The sequence below is a fragment of the Lutjanus erythropterus genome, chromosome 14 (genome assembly GCF_056507025.1).
Source record: "Lutjanus erythropterus isolate fLutEry1 chromosome 14, fLutEry1.hap2, whole genome shotgun sequence".
In the NCBI taxonomy this organism is placed as follows: Eukaryota; Metazoa; Chordata; class Actinopteri; order Lutjaniformes; family Lutjanidae; genus Lutjanus; species Lutjanus erythropterus.
In genome coordinates, this window is record NC_139330.1 from 28277943 (window position 1) to 28298166 (window position 20224).

At 37.2% G+C, this 20224-nt stretch overlaps 1 protein-coding gene across 1 annotated transcript; it reads right to left on the reverse strand.

Annotated features, from left to right (window-relative positions):
• Positions 1 to 15922: 15922 nt before the first annotated feature.
• LOC146315698 (homeobox protein Hox-D9b-like) lies at positions 15923 to 20224 on the reverse strand. The gene is made up of 2 exons (XM_084736256.1): positions 18729 to 20224; positions 15923 to 16524 (listed from the first exon to the last, which is right to left on the reverse strand). Exons 1-2 carry the CDS (start codon positions 19411 to 19413, stop codon positions 16280 to 16282), a joined length of 930 nt encoding a protein of 309 aa, XP_084592382.1. The 5' UTR covers positions 19414 to 20224; the 3' UTR covers positions 15923 to 16279.

Sequence of the window (20224 nt, forward strand, 5' to 3'; positions counted from 1 at the left end):
CAACAAATTTTCTTGCAAAGCACTAATTCATTAATTGACCAGTCGCTGCAGCTCAAATGTTTTGACTTCTTTTTTTAAAATTTAATTTCAACTCAGTTTGGTTTATTGATCTGAATGTTTAGCGAACAATATTGCCAATGCATTAAGGACAATATTACATAACACAAAGGAGATACAGTACATTACCACTGTAATACTAATGACATCATCACCATTATAATGATATATTGTCCTCTTCCTTTGATAATGGACAAGGATGTAGCAGCATCCCCGTTAGTATGAGAAGATTTCAGCATCAGTTTTGAAGTAGATAGTATCGTGGTTAATATTTTTCAGGTATTGGTCACTCAGTACGTGTCACTGTGAGAGATTAAAAACACTTCTAGTCATTTCAAAAATATTATTAACAAATGTAGAGAACTTTGAAGCTCTGATGGAGGTTTCCTACTTGCTTTCTGCACTGTTTCACCTGTCTCCTGTCCCTTATCACCCCCTGGTGGCTCATATTAACAATAGCACTCTTGCAGAACAATGAACCAAAATGGCAAATTATGACACCATATACTTATCATAGCTCACACAGTTATACTGTGTGCTTTATAGAAAATTAGGCTAGTTTTAATGTGAAACAGACTGTTTTTAAATAGCTTTCGGTTTATGTTTGAAACCTTTTTTTTGTTACCTGTATCAGGTGATAATGGCCAACTGCTTCACTTTTGGTCAACTTCTCAAGCTGTGTGAGTTCTGTAAATTAAAAAATAAAATGTTATCAGTGAATTGCATAATAATGAGCTGCATAAAAGTCAAAATCTTTGGATAAACATCACAAACAAGCCATGACTTTTTACTAAAACGTAATGACCACTCTCCCACATGAACAGTTCTCAAATTGTTCTTTATTTTGCAGTAGTTTGGTTATTTTAAATCATTAAAAATCAGGACAAACCTGCAGGTTGTTTTCTCCTTTGTAAACATCTGTCTGAATTTGAAGTCTCTGCACCATCCTGCAGGGAGAGAGAGACAAGCATGTTGTGTAATCATCTGAGAGGAGACACAAACACATTTATAACTGTCTCAGTCTTTCTGTCTCTGTCTCTCTCTCTCTCAGGCTCTGTGTCTGTCTGTTGTGTGTCTTTCTGTCTGTCTCAGGCTTTGATTTAATGTTTGTCTCATTCTCTGCATCACTGTCTTCCCCTATCTCCTTTTGTCTCTTTGTTTCTCTCTCACACACACATTGACACATAAACGCACACACACACACACACACACACGCACAGATCTGCTGCTGCATTGCAGTAGGTTGTAAATACTGAGTGCCAGCTGAGCTTGACTGAGCAGCACCAGTGAAATACTGTCTTTGTTTCTCTCTATCTCTCACACCCCGCCTTCTGTCCTCAGGGGGAGAAAAAAAAAAGAAATGTAAAATTCAGAAAAGGAAGAAATACTGTCTCTCTGTCTCTTTGTCTCGCTGACACTCAGGCTGGCCTCATAAAAACAGAACGTCAATGAAGGTAAAAAAAAAAAAAAAAAAAAAAAACAGAGGACAGGATTCCTTCTGTCTCATTCTGTCCATCTGTCCAAGTGCGTTTTATGGAGGAGAAACAAGAAAGTCAGCTTCTTCTACGGAGGCCCCAAACGATTTCATACAAAATTAGCATGAAGAAAAATAACAGGACAAAAATGAGAAAACTAAAATCTAAGAGGAAGATGTTTTCTGATCATTTGTCTACTTAGAGGGCAGATTATACTTTGCGAGAGAAAACCTATGTATCACACCTAAATGCCAACATTTAAGGATTTGCTTGTTTGAATTGAAAGAATCTTAGTTTTTCATCTGAAGGAAACACATAAAACCACTTTGTGTGATATTGATGGTTTAAACATATGCATATCTAATATAATAGCCTCAATTAATGTGCATGTGTATTAAAATCTCTCTAAAATTACTAAAAATGACCATATTTATGGCTGCTTGGGGCAGAAAGTCTTTGTATCAGCCTCATACATCCTCAAACTTCTTAAATACGTGTGTAGCTCACTACAATGAAGCATCTATTGGTTTCTCCATAGACATATGCTCACTTACTATAGTATGTAGATATGCAGATAGAACTTGGCCTGGTTATTGCAGCCTAATGCAATTGTGTTATGATATAAAATGAATCATAAAGGATAGTGCTTTTCCAATAACCTTCTGACTTGCTTGGAGCATTTGGAAATACAAGAACAGTTAAACATCAAACCACCATGTAACAAAACCTGTTTATTATATCTCTTAATGTACAATCTAGTCAAATTATGTTCATCTGCAACTAATTTTAGTTTGATGTGCTGGTAAATAAAGACATTTGGTCAAAATGTGCAGCCAAAATAGAGAATATTAGTATTATTGCAAGTATATATTCAGGTATTGTGTAATATTCTGTGGTCTAGTTGTAAGAGCCTCCTTAATTGGTTAAAACTTATCTATTATGCAAGATACAATTAAAGCCTATTGATCCATGGACATTAATAACAGAACAATCCACAGCAGAGCATAAATGCTGTATTAAATCTACGCACATAAGCATCTAGTGGAGCAATTATTGGATATCTATTCGTTTGCACAGCATCGCGAGCATTAAATTGCAGTTGAAGTGTCAGAGCTCGGTGTTGGTACCTGATGCGAGCAGTCTGCTGGACTCCATTTTCCTCTGCAGCATCCTGAGAGCAACAGGACAGAACAGAAAACAGAATTAACCACCCCACGAGCAGATAAAAACACAAATACAAGCCAGGAATCATTGGAAGTTCAATTTTCCACATGCATTTTGGAAGAGGAGAACTAGATAGTCGAGGAGAGAACAAACGTGCAAAATAAATCAGTGTGCGCATCTTTTTTTTTCGCCTGTGAATGAGACATTTTTTCACATCTTGTCGGTAATAATCGTCATTTTATGTGTGTTGTGTGTTAACAAGTGGCGTTTAAATAGCACGTTTTAACATTAAACCATAACATTTAACGAATAAATTAGACAAACCTACATTTTTTGTGGGAAATTTTGCAGAAAGACCAAAAAACATGTCGAGAGAAACCGTCGATGGAGGCGCGCGGGTACCGAGCAGCAGTTCTGGGCTGCCGAGAGCGCGCGAGGAAGGCTGCCCGTGAGGATACGCGCTGCACGCGCACACATGACCGTTAGCGGCCAATGGCCGCCGGTGCTGGCTCGTAAAGCCGTTTTATGACCGATGTGTGAGTGTGTGTTTGTGTATTTGTAAATGACGCAGACAGAGAGGGGGATTGGTGGCAGCTGCACTCAAGAGAAAGCTGCATTTCGTAATCAGCAAACACTCACACACACACGAAGAATACATTTTTAAAAGGCCTTTGAACCAGTCTGATTTGCAATTCTGTTTCATTTTTATTTGGTGCGACGATGGAGACACTGATTATGACATTTATGTACAAAAATACATGTCATCGTTTGTGTGTGATGTGTTGACCTGAGAAGCAGAAAACTAAGTCTTTTAAAGGAAACTAAAACTGTACCACAGTCTTAACCGAAATAACAAATACCCAAAATTCTTTGGTTTGGCAGTTTAAGCTAACGCCAACCAGCGCAACAGAAACTTTAAAAAAATTTCTTTTACTGTTAAACAACATTACATATTTTCCCTAAGACTAACTAAATACAAATTATGTAAGATACGCTAAAGAAAAGGGCAATTGTTTTTTATAGCATAGTCTTTGGTGTTTTTTTTTTGTTTGCTTGTTTTTTTTTCTTTTTCTAACCACAGGAATTCTTTTTTTCTTTTCTTCCAGTAAGCTCATGCAGGATATATTTTCTGCTGCTGGTTTCTTTTCTTTTTTCCTGTGGGGTACATTCTAGAGATTATTAGTGATCATCAATAATTATCACGATTGTTTGAGTACAATTTAAGATCTCCGACGAAATGCTGAATGTTTCTTATCTGCTCTGATGGCGGAATATTTCAATTCCAACTTCAGCTGCACAGGGGCTTTATTGTCATGGGAAGCACTGGTTTAGGCCTACATGCCAAAGCAAGCGTCAAACAGAAAACAACTAAATATGTACATAACCAAAAGAATTGTGACTGAAGAAAAAATATTTATTACTAAAATTCAGTTGGCTGTTTCTACTGATGCCTATTTAACCTGCATTAACTTATTTATTTATTTTTTTGGACCACGTGGGGGCAGCGGAAACAAATTTTAAATTGTCTTATGTCTATGATGTTTATTTTTCGTTCAGGTTTACTGTTTGTTTGTTTAGATATTCCTTCATTTGTCATGCATTTAAATTTAAAAACAGCTGTAAGGATACACATGAAAATATATTTTGTTAAGTACGCTAATTTAGACTCAAACTTTAAGTTAACTCCCATAAACTTATTCCGGCCTGGGCCTTGTGTTTTTACCCACAGTGCAGCAGGCGCAGCAGCAGCAGTAGCGGTAGTGTTGACAGGTTAGCTAACTTCATTCCTCTAAATGTTTCTTTAAATTAGATGTTGATGACAGTATTTTCACAGCTGAAAGCAGAACCTGCGCTGGACTGTGATGTGGTTTGTTTTTTTCTGAATTAAAAACAATATAATTCCCGCCTCCTTTCACTACAGAGGCCATGATAATGAATTTGCAGTGAATGGTTTCACTGAGAGCAGAGCGCAGTTGTCAGACTCGTTAATGCGTGCGCACTGCGCATGTCAGCATAGTTTTTTTTAAATGTACAATAAAATTGTAATCCTGCTAATAATCAAAATTTGTGCTAAATATATCTACAAATCTTCTACCTCTTTCTGTGTAACTGTAATGGAATACATTTACTTTTTCAAATCCTAATTATATAATCCCATTACACATAATGGGTTACTCCCAGAGGCTGCAATCATCACTTTTTAAGTTGATATGGTCTTATTAGTAAACAGCATCTTATTTACACATCCAGCAGTCATTTAGAGTCATATTTGTCTGCACCCAATGAATTTGATTCCAGTATTTTCTCTCTTTTAGCTCAGTTTTTGGTCTCCACCAACTCCTGATGGAAATATCTGGTTTTTAAGATGTTGAATTCTCCATTATGTTCACCAGCTAGTTGCTAACCATGTCTGTTGGTTGTCTGCTGCTGATCCAGTAGTGTACAGTGCTTTGTTTGTTTGTTTGTTTGTTTGTTTTTTACAGCTTTTTCACTGAAAACAGCTGCTGGAAAAACAAAGACATGAGAGCAGTGAGAGTGAACCAAAACAGTAAAGTCACATTGTAACATTTTTAGACAGTCCTTTGATACATTTGATACGTTCTTGGTGTAAAATATCCCTTATAGCTACTTTTTTTTTTTTTTTTTTCCAGAAAACAAGCTTCACAGACACCCTTTCTTTTACAAGTTGAACCCACAGTTGACTGCAGTAAAGTCTTTTGTCTGGGAAACAATCTCTTTAACTGAGGTGGTGTGTACAGTAGGACTTTGTTGCAGTATTTGTTGCAGAACTCTTGATTCTCATTTGGTCAGGTTTTCCAGCTATCTATTAGTTCACTAAATATTTCCATAGCATGAGCCAAAAGGCCATTTTCATCACCACACTTTAATTTAAAATCATTTTGTCTGTCTGTGCTTTGTAGTAATAAATACAAGCACAGGTAGGTCATTACTATATGGCTGGTTATATATCTTTTGTTGCATGTGATGGAAGTGTAATACAGTGCATGTGCTGTTCAGATTGTAGTTAATTCAAATACACAAAACTGTCTTTAGATTTTGATCTTAATGCCACGAAGGCGAAGCCATTCTTTGCCTTCTTACCCCTGACAGAGCTAATATGAATCAGGTCATTCATTACTCTCACCTTTACAGCATTCAGCTTCATCATCGTTACCCCCTGAGTGAAATATTCACTTTAATATCTTCACGTCTTACTTTTTTTTTTTTTTTCTGCAAGGGAAGATGGTCATCCGAACAAAAACTGCAATTCTTCAAGGCCTTAATCATTTAAATTTTTAATTGAACTCAAACTGAAATAACTGTTTCCAAACTTAAATTAGTGGTACAAATCTTGGGAGTGCATTTTAATGACTACAAATAAATTGGGTTTTAGTTATCTGAGCTTGTTCAGAGAATCATAGTCATTCCACCTTGAATATTGCAGGACGGTGTAATTAAAATAATCACTCATTTAGTCACTATGTTCTTATAATGCATTAAAGCTCTTTATGTGTTATTATTTCAAACTTCAAGTCTTTGTGCTGCCCAGTCAACTTTCCAAGTGTTCTTCCTTTGACAAATAAAAGTAGCTGCTATAAATAAAACATTCACGCTCTTGCTCATTTACATTTTCATGGCAGTGGCAGCCATCTTGTTTCAGGTGGTTCAGTACCACAATCCAGCCGTGCATTTAAACCGTTTTAGTCTCAGGGACTCTAACAGCGAGTGGATAGAAAATGGAAAAAACAAAGGATGCAATCAGATGTCGAACTGCATCTTTGTCAAAGCTGACACGATTCCTTCTTGCCTTCTGAATCCCACATTTGTCAGCTTGTCACATTTGGCACCTTGTCCTGAGGAAACACACACCTGAAATACAACATTTCATTTCATTGTACATGGCAGGTCAGCATGGGAAGCCTTTCATATTTTCAAGGATTGCAGCATATATGAGACAAAAAGTTGTGATTCATTCTGTGGGGCGGTGATATATCTCCTATGTTTATGTTTGGGTCTATGATTTATGATTTGTCTGTTTTATAGCAATGCAACTCTCTGAGAACATGAGCAGAAAGATGTGTTGACAACATTTTAATGCCTAACTCAGTAATTTATGTCATACTTCATCAGCGATGAAATAGTGTGCTTTTTAAACAACAAGATTTTTTTTTTTGCATTGTGTTACTGATTTACAATATTGGGTGGAAAATGTTTACATTCTTTTCCAATTTTGTTGTGAGATATTTTGTAAAAGTCCCTTTTCTCTGCCAAACAGCTCTAAATTTAATGGCTGACATTTAAAGGGGCAGTTCACCCAGAAATCAAAAATACATATTTTTCCCCAGGCCTGTAGTGCTATTGTTTTGGTGAGAGATGCAGAATTTGGAGATATCAGTTTTAGAAATGTCAGCCTTCTCACTCATATAATGAGACTAAATGGCACTCAGCTTGTGGTACTGAAAAATTTAAAACAAGTGCATCTTTCCAAAAATCATGACCCAGTTTCTCAAGATAATCCACATACCTTGTTGTTAGCCGTTTCACATAGGAAGAAAGTAGTTCTGGTAGATTGTACTGCAGAAAAAAAGAAGTTACTGCATGAAACTGCCCACAACCGCATCTGTGGATGCTCTTGAGCAACTGGGTCATAAGACATTGCTGTTAAGTTTTCCAAATGTGTTGGCTCGTTGAGCACCACAGGACTCGTGCCATTTAGTCCCATTGCATTGGAGAGAAGGGAGACATCTCTGCCAGGCAACTCACACCAAAACAGCAATGGATAAAAATAGCACTACAGGCCAGAGGCAAAATGTGTATTTTTGATTTTTGGGGTGAACTGTGCCTTTAAGGTATTGGTTTTATTTTGAAAAGGAAACATAAAGTGGAAGTAACATCCCCCTCTGATGCTCCCAGATGGCAGTATTTTTATGATCTTATGTTTTCACCTGTAATCAAAAGTAATCTTCCTTATTTTTAATTTGTTGTCTAAATTGAAATAGGATGAATGACAATGAGCATCACCTCAAATAAAACACACACACACACACACACACACACACACGCACACACACACACACACACACACACACACACACACACACACACGCACATACACACACATATTATCATGTAATATTACAATATGACCATTTCCCTTCATGTATTACACCCTATTATCTCTAAATCGGCTAATTTGAGGGAATTCATTCTTTAATCATTTCCCACAATTCTTATATAGGCTAAACATTGCCAGACATTGTGTCACTGCAACTCAGTGACACAATGTCTGGGCTACCGAGTTCAGACTTTTAACAGAACAGCTGCTGCACTTTCAGAAGATATTGAAATTTTAATCTTAATCTGTAAATCCAGATGTTAAACAGGCCAAATGTCATGGAGGATAAATACTGTAACTGGCTAAAGGCAGTGGAAAAGCCCTCGAATTAACTTGAGTTAAAGCACTTTGCCACTGAATATTTCTGTTCAAAACAGACAGATGGATCAGCAGCGGTGGAGTGTAACTAAGTACATGAACACAAGTTATTGTACTTAAGCACAAATTTGAAATGCTTCTTTCCTGAGTCTTCTCTTTTCACTACATTTCAGAGAGAAATATTGTATTTTTACGTCACATTTATCTGACATCTTTAGTTGCTTTAAAAATTAAGATTTTTCATACAAAAAAGAGCTGTTGTTATAAATGAAACTACGCAACACAACAGCAGGCCCATCTGCAATGATGAGTCGATTAATAAATTAGTATTTTGATAGAAAATGAACTGGAAAGTGTTTTGAAAAGAAATTTGTCATGCAAAAACATTTGATGATTCCAGCTTCCCAAATATAAGGGTTTCCTGCTCTTTCTTTGAATTATTTTAATATTTTTCATGCTTTGTTTTTAATAATTAAGATATCTGATGATACTACTGGTTGGGAGGAAAAAGCATTGTGAAGGTGCCACTGGCATCTGTTCTCACTTTTTTTTTTTTTTTTTTTTTTTAGAATTGTTACAAACCAAACAATCAGTTTATTGTGGGAAATAATTAGCAGATGAATCCATCAAAATGAAAATCAGTTACAGTCCTCTTCAAAATAGTTTAAAAAATAACTCCAGCTCAACCAACTACTGCAGTAATATCCTGCTTTTACATTAATGCATGAGTGATGATATTCTACTGATATAATATTAATATTCTAACAGTCAAAGTGAAGATTATTCAGAATCCACAGTGCCAAAGCAGCTTACACTGGACAGCAGCGCGACACTTCCACCCAGCGGACACAGTCTGTAACTACACATACAGGCATCAGCAATGATGCTCGACTTGGTGTTGTGTTTTTATTTGGGTCACAGTCTTTAAAACCACTTCATATCTTTGAATATAGAGGCGCCACTTTGAGACAACAAAATGTCTAGGTTCACTTCATCAACAAAATACATTTTAACTATTTATTACTTCTTTGTTAGGGTCAATCCAGGGTTGTATTGGCTGAACTGTGGGTAAACTGTAGTTTAACCACCTTGTTTCCCCTCATTGATCTGAAGATAGGTGAGTAAACTCTCTGTCATTTCAAAGAGGTGGATAAATTGAGTTTACTTGTGTTTACGCACCAGGTTCCATCAGCGTTCATTTAAACTGACGCGTTCTCATAAATAACAGATGAATATTACTCTATCTGTGTATTATCTACCTGTGCCGCTACAGATGCCTGTGTACGGCTGTTAAACCACGCCGCAATCCTTTATATGAATAATCATTTTGCATGTAACTCACCTTCGTTATTACAGTCTGTGTTACTGCACCGCTGTGACTTATTTTTATGTTATTGCACGCATTGTATTGGGAGCCACATTTAATCGGGAGCAATAATTTGATCATCACTTGCCGTCCAATTTAATTTCTGCTGCACAGTAAATATTCCCTTTGTTGTAGTTGACTGCTAATGCGGTTGTTTCGTTCATTTTATTTTATTACATCTTCTAGTTATGTCCTAGATATTTAATTGAAATTTCCATTTTTTTTTTTTTTTTTTTTTTTTGTGTGTGTGTTTGTTTGTTTTTTTTTTTGTTTTTTTTTCTTTTGGTGGTGGGGGTTCTCTTGTCATTTTTGGCAAACTAAACTAAAATTTATTTTTTTCTTTTTCTTTCCTTTTTGCCTTTGTTGAACCATAGGGAAGAAGTGTGCTGCATTTGCGCATCTGTCTTTTGTAGATTTTTTTTTTTTTTTTTTTAAAATATTATTATTATGATATGTTAAAAGACATTTATATTTTCAAGCTTTAATATTTTCCTCAGTTTTCATCTGCGTAAAGCTACACAAAGATAGCACTCAGTCAATATTTGGAAATACATCACACAAATGTGCGTAAAAAAACACGCATTTTAATTAAGAGAACTGGACGAGACGAGAAGCTTCTTTTCTATCAGTTCTGATACATAGCAAGAAAAATTCTGTCAGTCATTGTTGCAAAGTTACCCACAGTTTGTGGCATTAGAACCGCAGGTATTTCAGTTAAATTATGACATAGTGGCGATAATCCGCATTTTAACAGTTTTAGGCCTACAAGAAATGAACAAATCAAGACTGAAACGCTATTCAGGCACAAACGCTTTTGTTTACCTCTTAATCCTCTGTCTAGTGAAATTTCCTGTGTTTTGTGGTGTCTTGGTGTGTAGAGACGTGATTGAGGCTGTCTGGTCTCATCCGCAGACAATGACTTTAACATTTAGAAGGACAGTTGAGGCTCCGAGGCAGGAAAGGGTGTCCAATAAAACCATATAGTCCCGATGACTGTCTGGCCTAAATGACTTTATGGTACCTCTCTGTGTGCGTCTCTGTGTCTTGAGTGTGGGGAAAGTCACGTTTATTCTCCAAATGCATGCTGTTGCTTTATGACCCTGCAGTAGGATGAGCGCTGAGCGCGTTTATATGGCCGCAATAAATGAGGGAAGCTACGAGGCGCTGCACTGACTTTGACAAAACAAGGAGGCAGAAATGTCCCTCTGTGGACCGAAACACACACCGCATACCTGAGAGCAGTGAAACACCTTGACGTTGTAATAATATATTCCTAATAAAACATAATAAATGACATTATTAGTCTGTAATCCAGTGAAACGCCAAACGTGAGATTCTGCTTTTGTCCTGTTTTTCTCACCATGACAAAATAGGATAATACTACGAGAAAAGGACTAATATTATTTTTAATGGAATAATGTGAAGTTAATGTGTGTGTCTCTATTTCATAAAATATAAGTAATGATCTAATACTTAAATTATTTCCTCCTAGAATGCATAATAGAAGAAGCAGAAGTAGCTTGGCATTATTATGTTTGTAATTATGGATAGTTAGTGGTATAAAACGAAACATGGCTGCTACAACTAGGCTTAGGATGACCAGATTCCAACACACCAAAAAGGGGACAAAGGTGTGGGACAGTGTGGGACACGTTACCAATGAGAGGTCTGAAATTCTGATCTAACTTAAAAAGAAGAGTGATTTCTCAGGGGGGGTTGTTGGTCACTTTCCTTTTCTTTGAGGTGGTTTCCATCATATTGCGTCTTAATCTGCATATCTTGCGAAATGTTTGGGCGGAGGCCTAAATTTTCAACGTCCCTCCTTGTATAAGTGTTTTCCCAAAATGTTTGGCATCGTCTCAGTATGTGGGACGGTTGGACGAGGGGAAAATGCTGTCCAGTCCCTGTGCTGTGCAGGACACCTGGTCACCCTAACTTGACTTTTTCCCCCTGCATGTTACCTTAATTAATCTAGTTGTTTTTCTTGTTATTTTTCTCTTTTTAAATTTATCTGCTGTCTGTGTTTGTCAAATGTGTGTCAAGCTGGACGCCTTTTCTATTGCGAACCAAACGTTTACGGGTAGTAATCAAGGTTATCTTGGAATTGTTAACAAAAACTAAAATAAAAGGTAAAACTAGATGTGGAAAAAACATTTAAATTAACTGAAATAAACTTTATATAGACTTTTAAATAGAGTTTAAAAAACGATATTGTGTACAAATATAATAGGATGTATGTATGTTACAAACCTAACTAAAATAATATAAAAATATTTGGAAATGTCCTTAATTTGAGTCTTTCTCAGTTTGGTCAAATTTGTCCACAACAAACATGAAGAGGCTCTGGTGTGTGTGTGTTTATTGAGGCTACTATGAGTCTTATTCCTGACAAACGCCCTCGATGTTATAGAAAAAATACAATCAAATAAGGTAACAAAACCAAAAACTAACGTAACTAACGAACTAAACCAAAGATTTTTAAACAATGCAAGCAAACCCACTCTGAAAATGAACTGAAAGTAACTGAAAACAAAAATGTAAAACCAAATAATAATAAAAACTAATGAAAGAAATACAAAACTAATCACTCTGACACAAATAAGGTAACCAGAACCTGGACAACTAGGCTATACAACTAGTGTAACCTAGACATTGAGTAAAAAAAACAGAATCGATAAAGATTTTTTTAAATTAAAAATGATAAATAAATAAATGAAATAAAATAAATCTTTTAAAGCTACTATAAAGAACTTTCTTATTTTGTGGCAAAATGGCAGTTTTCCCACCATAATAGCCATCAAATGTAACGTCAAAAATAAAATTATCTAAATAAAAATGTCCCCCTGCTTCTTTTTAACTGTCAAATGTACACCTGAATGTAATATAAGGTGGAAAAATGTAAACAGTGGCTCGTTTCACGTGATTTCACGTAGAATCCAACCCGGTGTCAGGCATTTAGAATAATTTAACAGAAACAGCCAGTCTTTCCACTCATGGCGTCGTTTGCTTATGGTCAGATAGAGGCATCAGAATTAAATTAAGACTCTTTTAATGCCAGTTTAAAACTGCGTGTCTGGCTTTAAAATCGCACAAGACGAAATGAAACGTGAAATAAAAACAGCAGAGAAAGCGCACAATTAACAATGATGTAATGCATATTTTATTTCATTAAAAAAAAAATCCCCACGAGCAGCATATTTGTCCTAAATGAGCAGATGAAGGCCTCGTTTAATCACATTTTGACTCTAGTCAAAGCACAGCACAGGCCGCTGAAGGCTAACATAGCCTGATGTGTGTCCTTTTTCTCCCAGAGAGAGTGTGTTGTTGTTTCTGAGTCCATTTCATCCCCGTCGAAAAAAAAGACCCCAAAAAACAAACAAAAAAAAAAACATTAAAAAAAATCTAAAATACCTTTGATATCCCCATAATATTCCTATAATATCTTAACAAGATGTTATGTACATTCTGAAATGAAAATCGAGTTGTGCGTTGTTTCTGTAAAACGTCTTTTTTTTCTGTTTATTCTTACAGGAGGTAACAGAAAGAGAACCATCAGACTGCTGTCACACCATAGCTTAGCCATGACTGGTGTGTGTGTGTGTGTGTGTGTGTGTGTGTGTGTGTGTGTAGAAAGAGGAATATAGGCATGGCCATATCTGCATATTAGACCCACAGTAACAACAGATATACATAGTAACAATGACAACAACAGCAACAACAACAATAACAACAAATATGACCATTCGGCTACATGCACAGTTTATAAAAAACAAAACAAGGACGCTCATTCTGTTTGGAGGAACAAAATGTTATAAGTCCATTATGATTATTACTTTAGGGGAGACTGGGGTTGGTTGTAACACAGAGAACTGAGAGTCATTTCCAAAATAAAAAACATCTGGGTATCGGCCTTTCTGACATCATTACCTGGACACACTTGAAATACACATAGAATCACTCCAAAGTGTTTTGAATGTACTGATTGTTGTTATATTAATTTAATAGTTTGTTCGTCTGTTTATTTTTCTTTATTTAAAAGTTAAAATTCGGCAAACTTGACATACTTAAATGTTCCAAAACTCATAGTCCACACCGAGGATACAACTGCAAGCTGTGTAATAAACTTGAAGACAGCGGGACTGACATATTTGAGCATGTTGCAACCTTCAAATTCCCTAAGCTGGTTAATATAATGATTAACACATTTTACTTTATCTTTAGCCTTAGAAGGAAAGACAAGAGTACTCCTTAAAGGCCCAGTGCATAAGATTTAGGGGGATTTATTGGCAGAATATCATAGAAATGGAATAAAATATTTTTAAAGGTACTACAAGGAGTTTTTGAACTCCTCATATGAGCTACACAAGCAGACAAGATCATTCGTGAATAGACTGGCTGTTTCAAAATTGTTATTCTTAATGTCAGATTCTCCATGAAATCACTTGGAACAAGCCTGCCTTACACTTTCTTTCTTTACAAAGATAAAGTGAGTCATAAGTTAGCTAGTTAAAAAGAAGCATGAAGAGATTCTTATGCAGAATGTCAATTTAATTTTGACATTGTAATATGTATTCTTACAGTGTAAACACTACCACTTTTGTCCACAGAGGCGTCCAGAATCAACAAAACAGAAAAGCCTCTTGTAGCAGCTTTAAGTATGTTGTCATTAGTGAATTATCATCTGAAAATAAGAGTCACTGTGTTTTCATTACCTTAGAATGAGCGGATTATATCTACAGAGGATGCAGGTCCACCATGTTGAACTGCCATGTTTCTACAGTAGCCCAGAATGGACAAACCAAACGCTGTCTGTAGCTACAGCCTTTTGCATTTTGTAAGTTTAGATGCTTCTGTATGCTTGGAGGTGGAGGATGAGGTGAGGCGTTTGCAATTTGCAAGCTTACCGCTAGATGCCACTAAATCCCACACACTGGTCCTTTAACAGTAAAACTTTTCACAAGCTGTTGTCCTCAGAGGAGCAACAGATAATTTTGTATACCTAAAGCTATGTCACAGAATGCTGCTTATTTATTAAAATGGTTCATTTATACACTGAAGTAGCATGATGTTGGATGTTGCAGTTTTAAAGTAGGTTTTGACACTATTTTTTCTCTGGTTTGAACAAACTTTCACTCGTCCCATCTGAAACACTTTCCACACATTAATTACATGTGGAAAAAACATTTCACATGGTTAAAATTCACATCTAGGCACGTGATGATTTCACATATAAGCACATATGGTTTTCATATATTTCATATATACTATCTTGTGTGAAATGGACCTAAAATTGCAGTATTTTAAACCAAGAATATGAACAAATTTCACATGTAAATTCAAGCTAACATAAACATAAAATGATCGTCTTCCTGTTTACATTCGTTAGAACTGAACTGAATTTAACTGAAAAGGGACAGTTCACCCAAAATCAAAAATGTATATTTTTGCTCTTACATGTTGTGCTATTTATTGATCTAGATCAGCGGTTCTCAATTTTTTCTCAGCCAAGGACCCTTTACAATAATTTGATGCACTTTTATGTCTACTTAGTTATGTAAAAACACACAAAAGAAATGTATTAGAAAGATGTTAGACATATATGAAAAATAATTTCACCATGTCAACACAGATTAACTACAGTGGAAAGAAAGTAGTGCCCATAGATTCTACTGCAGGGAGAAAATAGTTCTAGTAGATTCTGCCATAGACAGAAAGTAGTTCCTACATGAAACTGATCAAAATAAGATCTGTTGATTATATTGAGTAACTGGGTCATGATTTCTGGAAAAAGACACGTGTGTTTAATTTTTCAAATATTTTTTTCTTAGTGCATTGAGTCCCAAAAGCCGAGTGCCATGTTCTTCCATTATGAGCGAAGGCAGACGTCTCTACAAGCAATAACTCCAAACCTCTGCAACTCACACCAAACAATCTTGATGGATAAATAACACTACAGGCCAGAGGAAAAATGTCCCTTCAATCTCTCTGATTTTGTTTCACATCTTTTTAGGGTATTAGTTTATTCTAAGTGTCAGGCTTCTGGTTGTTTAGATTTCTTTTCCACAAGTATTTCATTTTAATTTAAAATAAATACTCCGCGGCTGTTTTTCAGGCCGTAACAGACAGATGCTCAGACATTGAATCACTTCTGGGATTTATCTTCGATAGTCGCCTTGTAGCACTGTCTCATCTGGCAGACTGAAAGCAGCTTTTATGAGGACAATAGTTTTAGCATTAAATCATAAAACACAGTTTGGCAGAAAGCACAGACAATTTATGTGAAGTCAAGTATGTGTCAAGTAGTTTCACTTTTGGACATGTCAGATACCTCTCCTCGATCAAAAACAGATGTGTTTTAAAATGAGTAAAGTCTTTGATATCATCTAGTGTGTTTTTTTTTTGTGATTCAATTTATGGATCTCCCTGTGTATGTTAACATTTTATTCTGAGGATTATTTACAACTCGCCCAGGTTACAGGTCGACTGTCTTCATTCGGTAACATGCAGATGGAAGAATTCTACACCAGAGTTCAGAGGATCTAACATGAAAAGGCCAAAAAACAGTGGTAGGAATATAGGTGTTACAACGCATCCAGGTCTCCCCTGCAGAGTTCCACCACTGCAGTTTACCAAGGCGGCCATATTAGCGCCACAGTCCGTTGCTTAGTAACAGCTGATGCATCGTGGAGCACTGTGTTTCTTTTATGAGCTCTCCTCCTCCACACCTATCCTGGAAAAAAAAAAAAAAAAAAAAAACTACCCCCGGCCTCTTCTCCACATCCATCATTCATTCATACTCCTCCTCTCCCGGGTCATCAGCTTCTTCATCTTCATCCGTCTGTTCTGGAACCAGATTTTGACCTGTCTCTCTGTCAGATTTAAGAGTCCTGCCACCTCCAGACGCCGGTCCCTGGTCAGGTACATGTTGTAGAGGAACTCCTTCTCCAGCTCCAGGGTCTGGTGTTTGGTGTACGGACACCTTTTCTTCCGGGTGGACTTGGCGTGGATCCAGCTAGCCGAGGGGTTTTCTGCAGAAGAGGAAGACACAGATTTTTCACTTCAAGCACACACCGGTGTGCTCACGTTCTCCTGGTTGGTGTGTATCTGCGTGCCTGAGTGTGTGTGTGCTGTGGGGAGTTCAAAGACTGACATAAAAATCAAAGAAAATATTCTCAGGAACACGTTTTATGAGCCTGCAACTTTTGGCTCATTAGAAAAAGAAACAACAGCACACGCTCAAAACACAGCTCCATAAATAAAGACAGTGTTCAGTCACTTTCACCATTAAGGTTAAACCAGTCACAGAGTTTTATTGGCATTAAGGGTTCTTTATGCCCTCATTTTACCCTTCCTTCATTTTAATAATTTAACATAATGTGACAATATGTAAAATTATGTTCAAGGTTTCTAATGCAGCCATAGACCTTTTAAAAATGCTTTTGGGAAGACAGCGAGCAGCAGTAAATACAGCTGAGTGTGTCCAATAAAGAGCTTAAATCTGTGCCTGAGTGCAGGCAGTGTTGCCAAACTGAGTCTCGTTTTTAGAATTATTAAACTGTGGTTGGAGAGGGGTGTTTGAACCTTTGACTGATATGAAAATGCTTTACTGGCCACTTTAAAAAATGTAAAGCAGCCAGAGAGTGACATGAAGTTATAGTTGAACAGACAGCCAGTAGGAGAGCAACAAGTATTTTGGCTTTGATGCACAGATGACATCTTTGCTCGCTTTGTTTGAGTTTCTGAATTATTTATGTAATGAACTGGACTTCAGGTTGACAAAGATCTCCTTTACTCCTTTATTTATTTATAAGTAAGTTTTATTCTGTTGCACATACAGTGCATTTGAACAGTAAAGCATTAGCCTGCATTTGCGGAAAGTTATGTACATGTTGTCCTGTATGCTCCCATATGACAACTTTTTCATTTGTGGTTTTCTGTGTGTGTGTGTGTGTGTGTGTGTGTGTGTGTGTGTGTGTGTGCGTGCGTGTGTGCGTGTGTGTTTACGTTATTTGAGATTATTAAAAAATATCCTGAAAGTTGATGTCATTTTAGAACATTTACATGGAAATGTGTATGCATGTGCATGTAGCTTCACAACAGAGAAATAAACAAAAACAAAAAACAAAATATAGAATATTGGCAAATATAATAATATAATATGTTTTACTATCTAATATTGGTGTCACCCTTGGCCCCTAAAATCCAGTACGTGTGGGACTATCAATATAATGGCAGGAAAAATTCAAAGAAAAATGTCTAGTAATGAACAATAAAATTGATATTATTATTATTATTATTATTATTATTATTATTATTATTATTATTATTACAGTCTATTGTTTTGCTTCATGTCAAGTCTTTTTTTTCCCATGTTCCTCAGTCATTTTTGTTTATTGTAATTCAGACTTTTTAAATAAATACTTTTGGAGATCTCAAGTTAAGAAACTAATAATTGCAAAGTTTATTAGTGGCTGTTCCAGGCATGTTGCATAAAGTTACCTCTGTGCAAGCTGAGCAATAAAGAGCTTATAATTTATTAGTGTTTTTGGATAGAAGGGCTTACAACCTATACTCTTGTTTGTAATGCTCCTGCATCTTAACACACTTATTCAGAGCTCCCATCCTCAGCATTATTGTTTATGTTTACACTGTTTATGTATATGTGTTTATATTGTCATATACACATTTTTACACCTTTCTCATTTTCTATTTTTCTATATATTGTTGCATATTGTAGCATAATGCACTTATCTTCACATATTTTGACACACTTGTTATTTTTAGCTGTATTTCTCTATTCCTGTTCTTGAAAAGGGCAACTTATGTAGGTAATTTTTCCTTGGGGATCAATAAAGTATTTCTCTTTAATAAATCATATTGCATACACAGGCCATTTGCAGAAAAATAAGATTAATTGCCAGAAAAAAATAGTCTAACTCATGAGTTTACTTCAGAGAAACGCAGCGCATGTCTACCTGCTTTTTGACTCTAGTGACAAATTGTTAAATAACAGCAATAGCACCTTAATTATTTTAATGGACAATAAAGTTTTATATTTTACCGTTTACAAGACATTTATAGGGCTATAAAAGTCACACACACTTACTTAGGCCACGCTCTCCCTCTGTCATACACACACACACATACTGTCACACACACACTGTCACACACACACACACCTGTGTATGCACATGCTAATAAACATTCCTGAGTTTGGTGTATCTGTGTTTACCCGGGTCAAGCTGTTGCTGTGTTTTTCTCTCCTCGTCCTCTTTTTTGGGCTCCGGCTTCCTGCCCAGCTCCTCCACCGTCCCAAGCCGCTCGAGGACCACCTCGGTCGCGCTGGCGAAGTTGGAGTCCTCGGGACTGTCGTGCGACGGCGGTGAATTCTCGGGTTTGACCGCCTCGAACCTCGGACTCGGATTGGAGAGGTCACCCTGAGCGGGGAGGCACCCGGGGAAACCGGCCGATGCGTGCGACAGAGAGGTCTCCGAGGTGGGGGTCGCCCCTTCCCAGCAGCGGACGAATCTGCTCTCGGAAGCCGCCGAGGATGCGAGGTGTTCGGCGTGGGTCTGCGTCTGCGGGCCGTAGTAGGGGTGGTGGTGGCTCAGGAGGTGATGTGGGTGAAAAAGGCCGGGGATGGAGGCGCCGGGGGTGGACTGCAGCTGCGGGGAAGAGGATGAAGATGAGGTGGAGGTGTTCGTCCAGGGAGAAAAGCCGTTTAAGCTCGTTTGTTTGTTGGAAAAATGTGAAAAATCCGGAATGTGTGAGCCGGGGGTCCCCTCCTCCTCCTCCGCTCCCCGGGCTGGCTTTGCGCAGCCGGCCGTCGAACCCTGCAAGCCTCCCGGGATGAAATGTGCACCGTACGGCTCCTCGGTCTGGAGCCCCATCATGGAATAATAATTCGTTAGCGACATGTTTATTTTATTATTTCAATAAAAAGACACTTAAGTGCGACTGTAAAACGTTAGATGGGCTGGTATAGTGGCTTACATCCTCCCTTAAAATGGTAGTAATTTTTTTCCTGCCCTTACCTTCTTCTCGGCTGCCCATTGGTTACACTGAAGATCACATGGTTGGACTGTATTTACCCAGTATAGGAAATAAATCAAATAATTCTTTTGTGCTCAGAAACAGGCCCACTATCCTGCTGCCAGAGGCACCTGAATGTAACATACACGTTTTTAAAACTCTGCGCTGAAACATCGTTTTACAAGCTGAATAAAAAGTAGCAGGGAGCCGTTTACAAGCCTGTTTGAAGTGTGTGTGTGTGTGTGTGTGTGTGTGTGTGTGTGTGTGTGTGTGTGTGTGTGTGTGTGTGTGTGTGTGTGTGTGTGTGTGTGTGTGTGTGTAATGGCCCTGAGATTAATAGAGGAGAGATGGGCTTTGGCTTTTCTTTGTCTGGTCAAGTGATACCTTGATTTTGGTGTTAAAATGAAAAGATCGTGTAGTTTTTGGAAAAGTAAGACGTAAACTCTCCTTCGAAGTTCATGACGGACGTCTTTACTTGGGCTGTTTTTGTGCAAAGGCTTCTACCCAAAATGACAGCATATTGTCTTCACTTGGATTTGTATCAGTGGGCTGGTTCACTTGTCAAATCATTCAGTTTGTTTATTGCAGCTGTAGGGTATTTAGTCTGTATTCATGTATTTATTTACTTATTTGGTGACTCACTGACGCATCCTACGTATGGATTTATTGACTGTAGTCTATTATTATATTATAATA